Below are 18,185 nucleotides of genomic sequence, written 5' to 3'. Positions count from 1 at the left end.
GCAGTTTCTCTACAGACTTATGGGGTTAAAGCAGAGAGTTATTTTTGAGTCACAGCAACCTGGTGTAGAGTTTAGCTATGACAGAAGGCTTGTACAGGGTACTTTTCTACACACACTCTGCCAAGGTCTAAATGAGAGAAACATTTATGTGAGACATGACATCAAACCTTTTCTTTCTGACATGCAGGTTAACGATGACTTTCTGTTAGAAAAGATGACCAAGTCCATGACTGAGGAAGAGGGGAGGTTAAAACGCCTGGGTACTGTAGCTAAGTCTAGACCTGTGACTATAAGCATTGCCCAATATGACCATGACGGACAGACTGACGCGATAAAACCGAGTCAAGTTGACGCTGAGTTACAGGCTAACTGTGACGCTATCAGAGAGCTGACTGCCCAAGTGTCCTCACTGACCAGACACATGACACTTGTTGACAGGTCTGCAGAACGTGTACAGTCTGGCCGCCAAGCTGCCACTCATACCATTCCAAGTAGATCCAAAAAAACCGCATCGCCCAGCTCATAGGGAAACGTTGTACCGTCTCTTGCAACATCAATGGTGTGCCAATTGAAATGCTTTTAGACTCAGGGGCTCAGGTAACGATGGTCAGCAAAACCTGGATAGATAGAGCATTACCCCATGTCAGCAAATGGTACACAGGTTCCCCTTGATGGATGGGCAGAGGTTGACCTGCAGATTTGTAGTGAGCGCCATGGATCGGTGACAATTGGAGTGCCCCTACTGATCAGTCAGACTTGTCACTGTCCCCTGTTAGTAATGTCATAGCTGAGATCATCAAAGAGCATGACAACACTGTGAATGTGACTACTATCCTGACTGATGCTTTAAGTGTCCCCGAGAACACAGTTGAGGCTTTGGTATCTGCCCTCCAGATAACCACCACTGACGAAACAGCCCTGTGTACTGTACACACAGGCAAGAAAGGTGTCACTATCCCTGCTGGTAGAGTCTATGAAGTCAGGTCAGTTAGGGGGTTGCCAGGGAACCGTACCATGCTGTTCCAGCTTCTTATAGAAAACACCTGCCCTGAGGGTCTAGAACTGTTCCCTGCATTAGTTGACATTCCTTGTGGGCTCTCAAAATGCATTAAAATTTTCATCCAAAATGCAACCCGACATGCCATTTATTTGACCCAAAGAATCACTCTCGGCACTCTTGAGGAAGTGGCTGACATGAAACCTGTCCCGAGTCTGGAGCACATGCCGCATGACGTTGTCCAAACCTTCTCAGCTCAGTTAAGTACAGATCCAACGACTTACCTGAACAAAGAGCAAGACAGACAGACCAGGTCTAAAGCTAAAGAGAAGTGGCACCCTCCTGTTGACATAGCACATCTAGCTGAGGATGAACAGAGGCTAGTTAAGGAAATGTTGTTTGAGCAGTCTGATGTGTTTGCCAAAGACAATGCTGACATTGGTTGTATTCCTGACCTCCAACTTAGAGTCAACCTTACAGATGAAACACCAGTCCAAAAGTCTTACAATTCCATCCCAAAGCCCTTGTATCAAGAGGTAAAAGACTATGTTCAGAACTTGTTTGGCCGTGGTTGGATCAGGAAAATCCACCTCATCATACTCTTCTCCTGTGGTCTGTGTGAGGAAAAAAGACATGAGCCTACCCCCCATCTTGGCCTACCCCGACATTGATTTGCCATTCATCCTACACACTGATGCATCCAATGAAGGTTTGGGGGCTGTGCTCTACGGTGGCCGACAGAGGCAAACGCCCAGCAACTTAAGAAAACACATGCAAATAGACAAAACACAAGCAAATTAAGAAAACATCTTCATTAATTTGACAACACATGCGCAGCATTTAGCAAACGCGCTGCAAATGCACACAACACAACCAAATACATAAACGCACTGCAAATAAAAAACGATGCAAAAAGAAAAGCACACAAACCCCGAAAACAAATGCAACAAAAAAACACTGCATCCAGATTACACAACGGAAGTTCTCCAGGCTTCTAGAGGGAGCAGCTAAGTGGAATAGCTTGATTTTCGACCCCATGGGGAGAGAGCCATAGACTGTATATTAAATGAATATATATATATTAGGGCTGGATGACTAATCGAAAAATAATCGTAACCGAAATTCAGAGCCTATATCCGACGTAATTTTACCAAGTCGGTTATTTCGGTCTTTTAATCCTATTAATATTTCCGCGGCCGCCCACTGTGTGTTAATGTACTTTCCCCTTAAAACATATTACGGCCGCCGCGTGTGTAGTCACGTGACTCCGCCCCGTCCAGTCTGCGACCATAGGTGCTTTCCGATCGGATAGTACTTGTACTTTTTAGAGGAAAAGTACACTTCTAAGCAGTTCTAAGAACTACTCTCCCCCAAAATCTTTTTTCCCGTTTGCATTCCCACTGGCCAAGTGGCCATAGGGACTGGTAGGAGGGGTAAAGGAGCGATGCAAGCACGGCAACGGTCTTTATAGCATCGTCACTAGACTTTAGCGTCACATACAACAACAACAAATGATGCTAATACTTGTGCACTTTTCCTATATTAAATGCACGTCCATTCTCGTAGTAATTCACGTAATGTTTTGCTCAACACAGACGGGGCTTTATTATACTCAGAACAGACCTCTGCCTGCTGTGCTGTGGACGTGTGTGTGTGTGTGTGTGTGTGTGACGGCCCGGTCAGCGAGGTTTTCAAGCCTGCGGGCACGCTTGTGGAGTTTAACTCCGAAAAGACAGTTAAGGTTCCCTGATCTTATGATGGACATTTATTATTTATTTTCTACATTTTTAGGAAACTTTTTTTTTACATTAAAACTTAAATAACTTTTTTATAAGACGTTTTTATTTCATTGTAAAATCTACTGTTGTAGATTTCAGTTCAGTTGTTTGAAATATTTAATAAATAAGCATTAATTGCTATCTGTGTGTTGTTTCCTTATTTTAGAATCACAAAGATAGGATTATGCACTCTTTCATTAGAAAAAATAACCGTGAACATATTTACAGTATAAGAAAAGATTTTTTAAAAAAAATATTCATTCAATAATCGTAATCGAGGTAACTTGTTCGATTAATCGTGATTATGATTTATCGTCCAGCCCTAATATATATATATACAGTCTATGCTCCCGTCTCATGCCCTCCCAGCTGGTGCCGTCCCAAGCTTCGACTTTTCAAAATGAAAGCTCGCGTCTGGTCCCTATGTCTTCGTATTTTGGTGTTTTGGATGTTTTTGAACTAAACAGTATGATAATCATGCTAATGAATACAATAACTTTTTCAGCAGATGTCTTACTTACAACACGATTGAGTTAGCAAAGCAGTTTTGTGCGGGCGGGATTTATTCAGTTTGATAAATCCCACAGTAATTCGGCTGGTTTACTAAACAGGGAGGGACTATAAATCCTGTCTGTTTATTGTATTTCAAGAGCGAATTGCTCCACAATATGAATACAGATTGATCACTTAGTTTGTTGGTAACTATCTCCACCTCCCCTCTTCCAACCCACATGGGCTATCCAGCCTGTGGCTTTGTACCTGCCCAGATTCCCCTAGGTCTGAGGCTGGTAACATAACCATGGCATTTTTTCCACAAAACATGTTACAGAGTCCATGGTAGAACTTCAGACATTACCACAAAGTAATGAAATACGTGTGGCAGGGCACCTTTAAGTCCCTGCTAAAGACACACCTTTTTACTCTGGCCTTTGGTCCTAGCTGAGTCTGGTGGGCATCAAATGTCTTTTAATGTGTTTTGTTGTTTCATGTTATTTGTAAAAATGTCTTTTACATGATAATTCTGTATTTGATATTTTACCTTGTTCAGCACATTGGTCAACCAAAGTTGTTTTAATGTGCTAAATAAATTAATTTGACATTGACATTGGACACATCCGTATACAGTATCTGCTGTTAATGAAATACGACACAATATAGAGCATCCATACAGTACATGGGCTACATTAACAAGATAACCAAAACAGCAAAAACCGGGTGTTTCCATGATTAATATTGTTTGAATGCAGGACTTTTACTTGTAATTGAGTATTTTCAAATTGTGGTGTTACTAGTTTTATTTAAGTAGATTTGAATATTTCGTCCAACACATCCATGCAGTTATCACATTTAAACATATAAACCTGTGTGTGTGTGTGTGTGTGTGTGTGTGTGTGTGTGTGTGTGTGTGTGTGTGTGTGTGTGTGTGTGTGTGTGTGTGCGTGTGTGCGCGTGTGTGTCTCTAATGTATGTAAATGGTTGCGTAACAGCCGTGCACACACCCGGAAAAACACAACCCCACGTGCGGACCATAGACAGTTTTGGACCTGGGGACGTTCTCTTAATACATCCATGCCTGGGGATGGAAAAGGGTCAAGCTCACAAAGAAAAACGATTATCACCGGAATTTATCTTTTGCTTTCAGAATAAAATGTAAAACTAATTTGGCACGTTAATGTAATTAATGTAGGTGTCAACTATACTTGTTTCCATATATAATTAAACACTGTATAGGCTTTACAATGTGATGTATAATAAAACCAAGACGCATATTTTGTTACTGGCAAATGACTGCCTAATGTTACACCTACTACAGGCGTTTAATAATGGTAGGCTATCAAAAGGCCAACCTTGAATAAAATAAAATTGCCCTTGCCATAATGTCTCATTGTATTGTATGTTTTCATTGTAGTTTGTTCTAGTTTAGAAGGGATTTTAAACCAAATCTTCTATGAAGCTTTCATTTTGGAGGTTGATAACGGAAGTAGTTTGGTTCATTTTGGTGGAGATTAAACTGGCCAGGAGTTCCATGAGGTTCTCTACTGCACAGTAGCCTCACCAACAAACAGGTATTACTTTTAACAAACGTATTTACGTTACTTTGCTGACATGTTGTTTATGGAATTCGCTGGAAAGGAGTCTCTGTGGTCATGTTGGCTCGCGGCTGTTTAGTCCGGTTCGTAACCTAAATTCAATGCTGTTAGCCCTGGTTAGCTCGTTAGCCGACCGTGCTAGCGTGGATATAACGTTAAATAAAGTTAGCTAACGTAACTCTTTTCTTTTGTTTTAGTTTGTCCGAACTATAACGTTATATTTTCTCTGTCAACTTATTTGTGATGTGGTTTTGCAACATACATTAATTCCAATGCTGAGAAACGTTAGTTTGAAAATAAATGGGGAAAACAGTTAGTCTACCTAGCTATACCTTCGTGTTAAGGGGTAACTTAACGTAACTTTTCATATGACTTTAGCTAAACGTTTATTTTACACTGCATTAACAGCAAGTAAAGTATTCAAAGTGGACAGTGTAAGTTACTATTACATTGAATGGGCCCTTAGCTAAATAAAAACTGAGCACCCTTCGATTATCCTGCTTCATTTATGGTCATCATCACGTAAATTTAATGCTGCATTCACGTGCTCCTGGTCCAATTTCCGGAGTTGGGAACTTTTCATCTGACTTCGGTGGGCCTTTCCCATTTCCCAGAGTGTGCATCCCCGATTCCTCTCCTCGCGTATTAGTCCCGCCCACAGGAGAGAGGAGTCGAGGCAACAGCCATTTAACAAACACGAGACATCTCTGCCTCCGAGCCGTCATTAAAAGCGACGTCAGTTAAATATGACGGACTGCATCAGCTGTCTGTCGTTTTGTCAAATGCAGCATTTTATGATCTCTGTCAGAGGAGCAGAAGTGTTCATTACAACTTCTATATATTTACTTTGAATTCAATTCACAACGTGGATGAGAATGTACTGGGGTCGTACATTTTTATTTGTTGTATTTAACACACACACCCCCCTATATATTTATAATAGCCTATGGCCTACATATGCAGTATGGCTATATATTTAGTGTAAAACACTACAAATGTTTGTATGAAAAGAACTATACAAATATAAAGGCTAGGCATATACACAAACGCACTCTATCTGCGTGGATCAGCTCTTTATCCGAATAAGCTTAACGTCTTCCACCTTCCACCCACCTGAATTAATTATTTTCTCCGATTTAGAGAGCCGCATGGACGTTTAACTGGCCCTCGGCTGTCCCTGCAGGCTCTGTTGCTTTTAAAATGATGTATTGTATTAATGTATGTGTTTTCTATAACAATTTACTTTAATGATTAGAGATGCTGTTTGTAAAAGTTTCCATGCACGCAGAAATGCCACTGCAGCTGATATCATCGGATATTTAAGCTGCAAAACTAACTGTAGTTATAAACCGGAGAGAGTAAACAGAACTAGACCTTTTTAGATTCTGAAATAATCCTAATGAAGTTAAATTGCTGTTTCTTGAGCGTCTCTCAGACGATCTTACAAATGAAGCTGTCTGTCCGACAGCAGCTCTGCTATGTTCACCTTTTAGAGAAGGCTAATAATATTTTCCTCGTTGATTGTGTATTATTTCACCCAACCGCTATTAATCAGATTAATAATTTGTAAGATCTGACCGATCCGTAACGTTAGATTCACCACGGAGCCGTGGATATTATCTCTCTCTCTCTCTCTCCTCCTGCTCTCACTCTGGCAGGCCTCTATAATTATAACTTATTCCCTGTTTTATAACTTATTCCCTGTTATATATAGTTCTTAAAGGACAATTCCGGCTCAAAACGAACCTAGGGGTTAATAACAGATGTGTACCCACTCGATCGCTCTCTGGGACATGTGTTTTTAGCTTGAAACAAGCTAGCGCGGACTGCTGATTAGCTTACAACGTTAGTATTCGGGGCACAGGGCTATTTATACCACTAAAAAGGCTCAAAATATCACCACACTTCAACGGTAGCATAATGAGGGTCCCTAAATGTTAACTGAAGCATTGAGAACGTTGTAAGTGTACAGACAGTTTATTAAAAAGATAAGATTATAAAGACAGTCACGTTCTCGTATACAGGCGGCCGCCGTCTTGGGAGCTACGGTCTGTTGTCATTACTTGTCCTCATGGTGGCAAAAGAAACTACGTACTATAGCTTTAATAGACTGTCAAAGCTTGTGCAAAGCTCAAGAGACGAACAACTTAAAGTGCTCATATTGTGCTCATTTGCAGGTTCATAATTGTATTTTAGAGGTTGTACCAGAATAGGTTTATGTGTTTAATTTTCAAAAAAACACTTTTTGTTGTACTGCACATTGCTGCAGCTCCTCGTTTCACCCTGTGTGTTGAGCTCTCTGTTTTAGTTACAGAGTGTTCCATCTTTGTTGGAAGTTGCACATGCCCAGTACCTAGGTAAGCAATGCTAGCTAGTCAGTTGCAGAGGAAAGATGCGGTGAGTGTGAAGTGTCACGTCACTGCTGGTATTGCGGTGATGCGGTTATAGTCACAACCCTAGCATCGACACAGAAGACAATTCATAAAAACAAACAAAATACAAATTCAAGACACACCCACTTCATTACATGACACGCCTGTAACCAAGTCGTTCTGGCAGCTGAACCTAACTAAACTACAACTGTTGTAAGGGTGTTTTTTGTAGTTGGTGTGTCCTGAAGTACTGTGCTCCAGCAGATAGAATTATTTGGAAATCTTCGCCGACTTTTTCCGACTTGAGGGGGCATTCACGGGTACGTGAATGCAAGTGAGTTGAGAAGTCATTAGTGCCGGCGCCTGCATGAATGCAGCATTAGATAAAGCTTTGTAAGTTTGAATATAATCCACAGCACTAGTGCCTCTGGCAGGGTTAATAAAGGTAAAATGATCTGTGGATCTTTTTTTTTTTTTCATGTCTTATCTGAAGACCAGCTTTCAAAGATTTAAAATGTGTACATTTCAGATGGAGGAAAAATTATCAGCGGAGAATGGCCACGTGTTACCAGCGCACAAGGAGGGGGAAGAGGAGATGGAGGTTACCATGACAACGCAACTAGAAAATCTCATCGTAACCCCTGCCAATGCAGACACATCATCAAATACAGAAACACAACTAGAGGAAACAGGAGATGTACACACAGACTTGCCAGCAGCAACGCTTCCTTTACACAGTGTGTCTAAGACAGAGGACTGTGACGACGATGAGTCAGGGGATTCAGACAGGTACAGGTACACACACACACACACACACACACACACACACTAGGGCTGTTGGAACGAATTCCTAAAGTCGAATATAATTCGAATAGTATAAAAATCAATACTATTCGAATGCTGAAATTATTATTTGAATGTGATTTTTTTTTTTTTTTTTTTTTTTAATAAATATGTTGACTAACGTTAGCTAATCTCCCTCTTCTCGCCTTGGCCTACCCGCATGTGAAAATGAAATGCTTTTGCTATGTCACGTCTGATGAACAATAAGTAAGCGGGAGTGAGAAACACAAGGCATTGTGAGGTCTTAAGATCACGGAGCTATAACATTAGTACAAGGGGGGAGTGACAGGCTGCGGCTGGAAATCGGAAGAAGGATGCAAAATAGTTTTAACATGACTTTAAAATCGACATCCACCGAGCCCAAATGCTTATGTTATCAATAGTTAGCTCGTTCTGGTTTCCTAACTGCGTCGCGAGTTGTAGGAGCTTAGCTGGGAGCTTCATGAAGACAGCTAAAGTTTATGTTAGCTGTCAGAGTTAGCTTCGACTTCATTTAGTACCTTCTAATAGCTGTATTCTCAGTAACGTGACAATCTGAAAGAAACAGGTTGCTTATAAATCACAAAAAATCTGCCCACAGTCTAGGGCTGAACGATTAATTGCATTCGCAATAATATCGCGATATGTTAAAACGCGATTTCCTAATCGCAAACGCTGCGATTTGGTCATGTGACTTGCGAGAGCAAATCAGGCTGCACTCCGCAGAGAAAGCATCAACTTATCACGCTAACGTACCTTGAGCAGATTTGTCATTCAAATTGGTGCCAAATTCTATGCAGGAAAAACCCTGAATAAATACTTTTAATAAATTCATAATACTAACCATTAAACTCCGGATGGACTCCAGCCGTCTTCTCTGTGGGGAAAAAGATCGATGTGGGGAAAAGCAACTTCTTCTTCTGTGTGTTAATTTGCAAACCAAGTTTAACGCTCATACCGCCACCTACATTACTGTATTGGAGTGTGTAGAATAATCAATGGCATTAATGAATCTGCACGGAGGAGCTATTTGTGTGTGTGTGTGTGTGTGTGTGTGTGTGTGTGTGTGTGTGTGCGCGCGCTACTACTAATGTTAGGCTCTGAGCCTGAAGTTAATTGTTTACACTGTAATGCACGCACGACTTTACGAGGGGGAGGGACTGGAGACCACTTTTCTGTATGTACTATAAAATACATCGTTGATTGGACAGAAAAAATGTTTTACTCAGATTTTATCTACCTGGGCGGGTCTCAATCTTCCTGGGTGTGGCGCCAAGGTCAAACCTATGCATGGTAAAGTATATTGATACACATTATTTTCAAAGGAGATATAGGATGATTTATTAGGGGATGCCCAATTGATCGGCCGCCCAAAATACCCTGATCGGGTGATTTCGCTCATTTTAAATGGCTCATCGACTATCGGCAGCAAAAAAATGATCGGGGCGTCTGTGCTGTTTCTGTTGATACAGTTTGATCCGTCTGTGCTCAAACCCGGCCCCTCTCGCTCACAAGTTCTCCTCAGTGTTTCCACTGCTAACGTTCTGTTTTGGCGGGCCGCCACGGCAAAATATATATATTCAGGGTTTCCCGCAGCACTTTGCAGCTTGGGCGGCCGCCTAAGCAGGGGAACCCTACCGCCTTAACTAGGTCATCAAAAAAAAAAAAATAATCCGCTGCACAAAAGGCCGTCAAGTGCATCTCGGACAATAGCGTGGACGTTCTTCACACCGCGAGCGGGCAAGCACGCCACACGGCCGAAATGAGAGAAAGAAAAAGAGACGTGGTCCGTCGCTGTCTGGAGGATAACTAGCCAGTTGATATCGCGCGTGTTTGTCTGTGAGAACAATCAGCATTTCACTGTCGCATGTGCGTCGGAATTTGTCAACAAATATGCGGCCAGCTGGGGCATGCCCGGGCAGAGACGGGGTGAGTCAGTGGACTTACCAGAGTGTTGGCATACGGTGGGCAGAGAGCATTTATATATGTTTCTGTCCTATTCTTCACATCAGTGAGGCTTTCTTCTCTTGTTTCAGTGAAGTGAATACATGACGAAGTGACTGGAACTATCATCACCTCTCGAGCATGGATTCTCAATGTCCCGGCTGTTGCCCGGTCTTTGAGACACAGCTGTTGTCCATTTTTTTTTATCACTACACGTGGTTCACAATACACGGTTAGTTAGCGTAGTTACATACAGTGAAATGACGTGTCCTGTTTTTATTTCACGCATACTATCTGCTGGAGTGTGTGAAGCTATGGGCTGAGCTCTGTTATCTCAGAGCTGTTTGTTTTGGAGAAGAGTTGTCGGGCAAAGTGGAAGAGAGCGTGTCACGGAGGATAACGGGAGCAATGCCAGTAAAATTGTTTGAAAATAGTTTAATGAGCTTAAAATTGCACATTGCAACTGTTATTTTGAAAAGCTGGTTATTTATTTATTATTTAAATTTAATATTTGGTGTAGTGTGTAGTACAGAGTCTGCACTACAGAGATGTATTAATTATATATTTAAATTTGATATTTAGTGTAGTGTGTACTACACTAACACTGATGTACCCCCCCCCCCATGTTGTCGTACCCATGGAATTGAAATGAACATTTCCATGAGTAGGAGAACTGCAAGGAGAGGAAGAGGGAGTGAGACGTAGGTGAGAAACGTGACCTAAGACCTTGGTCCGTATCGGCCAGCCCTAACACACACACACACACACAGTTTGACACAAGGCTTATTTTTGATGTATTACAACTAAACATGCTGGTTAAAGTACAGGAATAGAAACAAATAACCGACTCTGATGCTCTTCCCTGTCCCCAGTGACAGCTCTTCCTCCTCCTCCTCTTCGTCCTCATCCTCCTCTTCTCCCTCTGCCCCCGTTTTTGAGGAGGATGATGATGAGGGTTTCAGCCAACCGGCACCGATCAAAACCAGGGATGAAGTCCTGCTCGAGGTCAGTCACTTATTGTATGTTCGAAGACTTCAGCTGTTATTTTAAATGTTTGATTAAGAGGGGTGATCCATGGTGTAGCGTGGCGCTCGGACACAGGCCAGGGACTAATAATGCCCGGTTGGGTCACCCAGGTGAGGGTGTCTTATGATCAAAGACCCGAAACACCAAGCTGCATCATCCACATTCAGATGGTGTTCCTCCATATTACAACTAGGTAAAACATTTGTTTTGATCACGCTGTAACAAAGCGAAACCAACACGGAACCCAGTGTTTCCCCTTTAATCATTCTCCAGCAGTGTGCCGCTGCTAAAATTTCATGATCTTTAATATCCTCTGCTCTCATGTTTCACCGAGTGCAGAGATTGCTGAAATACATGGGCATGGAGGCAGCATCAGCACCTCTGCAACAGAGCATGTCCATCATAATCAGCTGTAGCTTCCATGTGCTCTAGAGTTCGGTTCACTTCAGGTGAGAACGCAATCCGACCCAAATATAGGAAGTGAACCAACAAACAGAGCATTTACTAACCTGCAGTATCAACTTTGCACACAATATATGACCATTAGGGCTGTAACGATGTGCGATATGAAACCAAAATCGCGACACTCAGCTCCACGAAAGTGTCGCGGAGTGAGAAGGCAGAATCACGACACACCCCTTCCAACTCCCAGAGTTATCCTTCCCGTCCAGATCCAATGCTACCACATCTTTAAATTACTATTAGTTGGGCCTGTCACGATAACAAATTTTGCTGGACGATAAATTGTCCAAGAAATTATTGCGATAAACGATAATATTGTTGTTCCGAGACCATTTTCATCTAATATAATGATAATGGCATAATAAGGCAGGTACACCTTTTCAAAGATCAATAAACTTTTATTTCTAAAGAATATTTAATACTCGAACTGGAAGACATTTTAAATATCCACAGTATGTCTTTGATCTCCTTTAGTATGTCGTCTTTCACGCTGTTGTACAGTTGTGGAATTGCCGTTTGTGACACGTATGTTCTCCCAGGCAATTCGTACTGGCTGTCAAATGTTTGCAGCATTCCTTGAGTGTTTGTGTAAAAGACTACAGACTCTGTACTAGAGGTCGACCGATTAATCAGTCGGCCGATTTTTGGCATTTTTTTACATAATCGGCATCGGCCAATATCCCAGTATATCAAGCCAATTAATATGCAGGCGCATCTGCAGGCAGCCTAGTGTTAAAAATATGAATAGGTGACATTTTTTACAGCGCACCCAGACCAGCTGCCTCCAGCCCCTCCCCTTGTGAAGTCTTGCGCCGTGTCTCGCACAGTCGCTACTGTTAGTAGTAGCATATTGCTGGTGTTCTTGCCTTGGGATTAACTGTACTCATAAAACCGTACAAAACACCGCGGCCACACCGCTGTGGAAGCTCCCCGAATGTCATTTATCAGAGTATGGTTGTTACCCCTGTCCGTAGCAGTCTCATCTCAACTCCTATAACGGAGCTAACTGGAGCTAACCGCTAACTGCTGCCTGTATCCATTAACTGCATCTATGGACTCGAGCACGAATAAAACCCTTAATTTTATTAAATTGGCTGGACCAGTTTTAAATTACAACTAAGAGTTGTTTGAATGACAGAAATCTGCTCAGATAAGATCCTAATGAGTGCAACAGGACATGTAACAGTAGGATCCCCAAAACACAGATAAAACACTTCAACAAATGAACAATGATCTAACAAACAAGGTGAACAAGAATTGACTTTAGATAGCCCTAGTCTTATGTGATTCAACAGGAGTTAGGAGGAAATAGTGTTGAGATTAATAACATGTCACTTTCTGTGAAGCTTGCATATTTGTATTCTCAGAAGTTTAATAATTGCTGCTAAGTGCACTAAACTTTATTTTTTAATTGAAAAGTTTATTTGACATGACCGAAAGAACGAGATCCAGGGTACAAGCCCCCGAAGTTTCCTCAGGAGGGTGGCTGGTGTCTCCCTTAGAGATAGGGTGAGAAGCTCAGTCATCCGTGAGGAGCTCGGAGTAGAGCCGCTGCTCCTTTGCGTCGAAAGGAGCCAGTTGAGGTGGTTCGGGCATCTGGTAAGGATGCCCCCTGGGCGCCTCCCTAGGGAGGTGTTCCAGGCACGTCCAGCTTGGAGGAGGCCTCGGGGAAGACCCAGGACTAGGTGGAGGGATTATATCTCCAACCTGGCCTGGGAACTCCTCGGGATCCCCCAGTCGGAGCTGGTTAATGTGGCTCGGGAAAGAGAAGTTTGGGGTCCCCTGCTGGAGCTGCTACCCCCGCGACCCGAGACCGGATAAGCGGACGAAGATGGATGGATGGATGGATGGATGGATGGTTTATTTGACAAAGTTTATTTTCTTCTTACCTGTTTCGTTTATTTAATAATATAATATATATATTTTTCATACATTATTTATACAATATACAGTATGTTTTTACATTATACATTTTTAATTGAAGTATACAAGTGTAGATTGGTGAAGTGTTCAATAAATGTTTTTGTTGAGAAATTCTGTGTATATTAGTGTTACATTTTATCTTTCAAATAGAGGTTTAAAAACAAGCACATATCGGCCAAAATAAATCGGCAGCATTTATCGGCCATCGGCTGACCCTGATTTCTAAAGATCGGCATCGGCCAGAGAAAACCCACATCGGTCGACCTCTAGTCTGTGCAAAGTCTCGTAGCTTGCCAGCCCTTGGAGGAAAAAAGTCTGTATTTCTTAGTCATCCGTTTTACAGAAGCCGATGACTCCAATACTCCACACTTCTGTGATTCCACCAGGAAACCACCGCGCTTACAGGCTGTTATTCCCTGAAGCCGAGATAAAAGTTGAAACATAAGTTGAAACTGTCTAGTTTTTGGTTAGGGGTTTGCTGTGATCCTAAAGAGAACTGTTTTGGTGTTGAAAGAAAAGACTAAGTTGCTGCAGTAAGTTAAATGTAAGACTTGGAGTATTTCAGTAACTGTGTATACTTAGTTTCGTAAGTGTTGGACAGGGACTTGGTATCGGCAGATATTCATTATTTAAAGGACAATTCCGGCGTAAAATGAACCTAGGGGTTAATAACATATTTGTACCGAGTCAAACGTTCTCTGGGACATGTTTTCATGCTAATCAAATGCATCTCTAGCTTTAAACAAGCTACCGCAAACCAGTGATTAGCTGCTAACGCTAGCTTTCGGAGCACTTGGTAAATCACTATTTTATACCACTAACAAGGCTCAAAATAGCACCACACTTACACAGCAGCATAATGAGGGTCCCTACATGCAAACCAAAGCATTGAGAACTTTGTAAGTGTACAGACAGTTTATTAAAAAGATAGATTGTGAAGACAGTTGCGTTCGTGTTTACATTCGGGCGCCATCTTAGCGTGAGCAGTCAAATCACGCTCATAGCTCAAACGCTGTGTTTGAGCTATGTTACTGGTTACTGGTTGCACAGCTACTGTCTTTATAATCTATCTTCTATCTCTAATCCACACTGTTTGTGTGTAGGAGCTGCCGGCAGTGGAGGAGGTGTCTGTGTCATTACCAGAAGACGCAGAACTGCAGCCTGTAGGAACAATCTCCAGTATTATACAGCAACTTGGTAAATATACACACACACTCACGCTAAGGTCACACTGCAACTCTTATTCCTAAAGAACTGGAAAAACTCAACTCTTCTTAGGTAGAGGATGATATAAGTAGAGGCTTTTAATGTGTCTTTAACCACACTTTTGCTGCCTGCAGTTATAATCCAGTCTCTGAAAGACACGCCCCCTCTGACTGATGACAGCATCATCTTTAGATCTGATAGGCTGGCTGTTGGCAAGGTGGGTGGACCAGCAGGCGCGGTCTGTATCATTGTCTACTTGTGTTTTATGTTATCGGGTTGTTTGCGTCCTGTTGGTTTCTACATAGTAATGTCCTATTTATGTGTTCTAGGTGTTTGAGGTGTTTGGTCCAGTGTCCAGTCCGCTGTATGTTTTACGTTTTAACTCTGCGGACGAGATAAGCAGCAAGGGGCTGACGGACGGACTGACTGTTTATTACACACCGGCCATCAAAGAGTACACAAAATACATCCTCACACAACAGCTCAAAGTGTAAGTGCACGTACACACACATATAGTTATATATTTTTTGTTGTTGTTGCATAGAACACATTAAAGTTAGACAAATATAATGATTAGTTATTAGTTGGTTGAGCAGTAGTCAATTTTGATGTGATTAAGTGAAGTTTGTTTCTGACCAACCCTAACTGTGTGTTAAAGTGAACATGTTTTCCTTCAGTTTTAAGGGATCTGATGCATCGTGGAAGAACGACCAAGAACCACCAGAGGAGGTGAGCACCCAGACAGGAATGTTCTAGAAGATTTAGTAGATAATGTTACGACTCTTCAGCGTTCATACAGACTGAGAGTCATTTTAGGATTAAAACAAGTAAATCTGAAGAAAGTGACAGCTGTAGCTGAACATCACAGAAACACATGTACATCCGTACATGTCCAGGACAATCGGACAAACTTTATGCACTCCGTGTCCGTAGACCGCTGTGGACTTGTAGCAGTCGCGCAGACGCGATGTTGTGCATTGTTGTGGACACGTGCAGCCACTTTCCTGGAACCACTTGTGCGACCGACACAAGTCCACAGCCGTCGGAGTCAGTGTCCACCTCAGCCACCTGCGAGGTTGTCAGCTGTGTGTCTGCCTGCAGGGCTTAAAGTACTCCGGAGTGGTGCCGGATTTCCGGCCTATGACTATTTTAGAAAAATAAATAAATTAAAAAGTCCACATGGGATTTGTTTCTGATGCGCTGGGTTTAACCAAACATCGTAGTTCTACCTAACAATGGTATTAGGCTGACCGAGTTCTAGCCAATCGGAGGGAAACTAGGACGGCTCTTTGCCAAGAAACATGAGTATCATTTGGTAAATGTGGTATCCGTGGTAACGGTATAACGCGGCTAAAAAATGGAGGCAAAGTTTATCAAAGAAGATACAGCTTTGGTTGAGAAAAAAGTTAAAAACAGATGGCACTGGGCATCGATAGAGGAAAAGGGAGGAGAAGCCGTTCAGCACCTGGTGCCACAAATTGAGGGAGCCGGAGCTTCTGCAGCGTATATTCGAGGAAGATACTGTAACGTTACGGCAGCAGCTCTAAGAAGGTGCTTGCTGGTCATGACTTAGATGCTAGTCACAAGCTTGAGTCCGTGCTCTCTGTCATACGAGTACGTTACTGGGAACGACGGCTACCCAAACCCGCTATCATTTCTCCTTCAATGACTGACCGTGTTTGTGATCCGTGTGCACGTTCATAGCGAACAGGATTTTCCATTCAAGATGGCCCAGCCACAGGTCGATCTGTGTAAAAAGCTATCTGAAGATAAAACTGCCTTGACAAAGCTCTGTTTCGAAAAACAGCATACCAGTTATGAAATAGATTGCATAGCCTTTTTTCTTTTTTTTAACATGCAACACACTGTTTTAATTCTTTTTTTTTGGTAATCAGCCAAAATTCTTATTGTCTGTTAACGGTTAAATGGTTAATTTTTAACATCCCTTGTTCTTAACCTCTCTCTCTTTTCTCTCCAGGCTTTAGATTATAGTGATGATGAGAAAGAACAGGAAGCTAAGAGGAAAGGGAAGAACTCCAGAAAGAAGAGGGACAATAACAACACAGGTATTTGCACACGTAAACAGGAAGTATATTCTGTGTTCAGTTCAATTACTGACTTGTTTGGATGGTTCTACACTGTTACCATCTGAAAGAAGTCTAAATTTGAAACTAGTTAACTTTCCCGTAGTATGTGATCTTTTTTCTTACTTTTCTTTACGTTTTTCTCCCCTCATCCAGATAATCCTGCCCACGTTCCCCAGAACACCTTGCTACAGCAGCGTAATGCCAGGGGTTTCCCACCAAGACATGCAGGAGCTCCACTCAGGCACCAGAACCCGAGGAATAAACAGCCACAGTTCAGCCACGCAGCCGCTCCACCCAGACACATGCTCCCACCACCCAGACACACACATGTCCCTCCCATGTACCTCCCCCCTCCCTGCCCCTACCCACCTCCCCCTCATCACATTTTCCCCCCACCCAACTTCCCTCTGTACCCCCCCCCTCCTCCCTCTTTCTTCAATCCATCTTTCTCCTCTCCTCTTTGGCCACCAAACTCTGTCCCCTTCTCTGACCTCCCCCCCCCTCCTCCCCCACCACCACCACCCCCTCCCCCCCCTCAGTGATGCTCTTTACAAGTACACACTGAGCTGCTGGGGAGTTGATGTTTTGGTTCATCTTGTTAGAAGATGTAATATGTTTGTAGACTGTCAGACAGCTGGCTCAAGGCTCTGCTTGTTAGCAGTGTTTAGCAAGCTGTACCATCACTGACTATAAAATAAAAAAAATTCTTAATGTAGCTGATGGAGCCCACTGATGTGGTCAGACCAACCACATATTCTGTCACTGCAGTGTTTTTAAGTTTTAAATATTTTTTTTTAAATTTTATTTTTTTTGACATGTAGACCTCCTGAGGGGAAGTAGTCCCTGATCAAAATGGTATTTTTCTATTTGTCATATTCCAAGTAAATGTGACCATTTTCTTTGTCAAATGTCACTTAAACTGTGCACACATGCGCACTGAAACACCGGAGAGGCAACAGGCTGCCATTCATTGTGAGGTGAACCTCAAAATCATGCTGCGACTCGAGACTCAAATTGCACAAAGTGGCCGAGTTGAGAAACATTCAACTTTATGCAGCCAAGCATTTGATTTCCCCACTAAACACAAAATAGTTATTTTCTATTCTAACTCAACTGGGTAAAAGAACTTTGAACAAAACGGAGACAAAACAGCTTGTTACGGTTAGTGGATTCTTTAGAATATCATTTTACTATGTTTGGAGTACTTTTATAAGAGAGAGAGTGTGCAAATTAACTACTTCCTCTTGCACCAGTATAATGGCAAATACTATGATATTATAATAGAAAATAACTGTCCAATAGTAGAAGTTTGTAAATGACATGCCCAGCATCTGAGAGAAAAGAGGGAACCTGCTGTTTTTAGTCCGTGTGTGAACGAGGCGTAAGATGTACAGATGCTACAACTTCTTCTGAATCTCAATGAAATGCTGTATGTTTGAATGTCAGTAAAGGCACCTGAGCCAACAAGGGTCACATGA

At 42.2% G+C, this 18,185-nt stretch overlaps 1 protein-coding gene across 2 annotated transcripts; it reads left to right on the top strand.

The window, feature by feature from the left end:
- The first annotated feature begins 4,733 nt into the window (after positions 1-4,733).
- Positions 4,734-18,185, top strand: naf1 (nuclear assembly factor 1 homolog (S. cerevisiae)). 2 transcript variants are annotated; one of them, XR_004897035.1, is made up of 10 exons: positions 4,734-4,841; positions 7,767-8,026; positions 10,876-11,008; positions 14,518-14,611; positions 14,755-14,837; positions 14,950-15,110; positions 15,298-15,349; positions 16,599-16,686; positions 16,861-17,321; positions 17,376-18,185. XR_004897035.1 is itself a non-coding variant. In XM_031319749.2 (9 exons), exons 2-9 carry the CDS (start codon positions 7,767-7,769, stop codon positions 17,247-17,249), a joined length of 1,260 nt encoding a protein of 419 aa, XP_031175609.1. In that variant the 5' UTR covers positions 4,734-4,841; the 3' UTR covers positions 17,250-18,185. The 2 variants fall into 2 exon arrangements, 1 of the variants encoding a protein (XP_031175609.1); XM_031319749.2 differs by having other exon boundaries at positions 16,861-18,185.

This window comes from Sander lucioperca, chromosome 4 (genome assembly GCF_008315115.2).
Source record: "Sander lucioperca isolate FBNREF2018 chromosome 4, SLUC_FBN_1.2, whole genome shotgun sequence".
NCBI lineage: Eukaryota > Metazoa > Chordata > Actinopteri > Perciformes > Percidae > Sander > Sander lucioperca.
The sequence above is the reverse complement of the archived record's forward strand: the minus strand, read 5'-3'. Positions and strand labels throughout refer to the sequence as shown.

Excerpts from the sequence above, each read along its gene's own strand:
- naf1 (XM_031319749.2), top strand. The coding sequence starts at position 7,767 with ATGGAGGAAAAATTATCAGCGGAGAATGGCCACGTGTTACCAGCGCAC. Across the intron at positions 11,009-14,517 it reads GGGATGAAGTCCTGCTCGAG|GAGCTGCCGGCAGTGGAGGA; the intron begins GTCAGTCACTTA and ends GTTTGTGTGTAG. Across the intron at positions 16,687-16,860 it reads GAGGGACAATAACAACACAG|ATAATCCTGCCCACGTTCCC; the intron begins GTATTTGCACAC and ends CCCCTCATCCAG.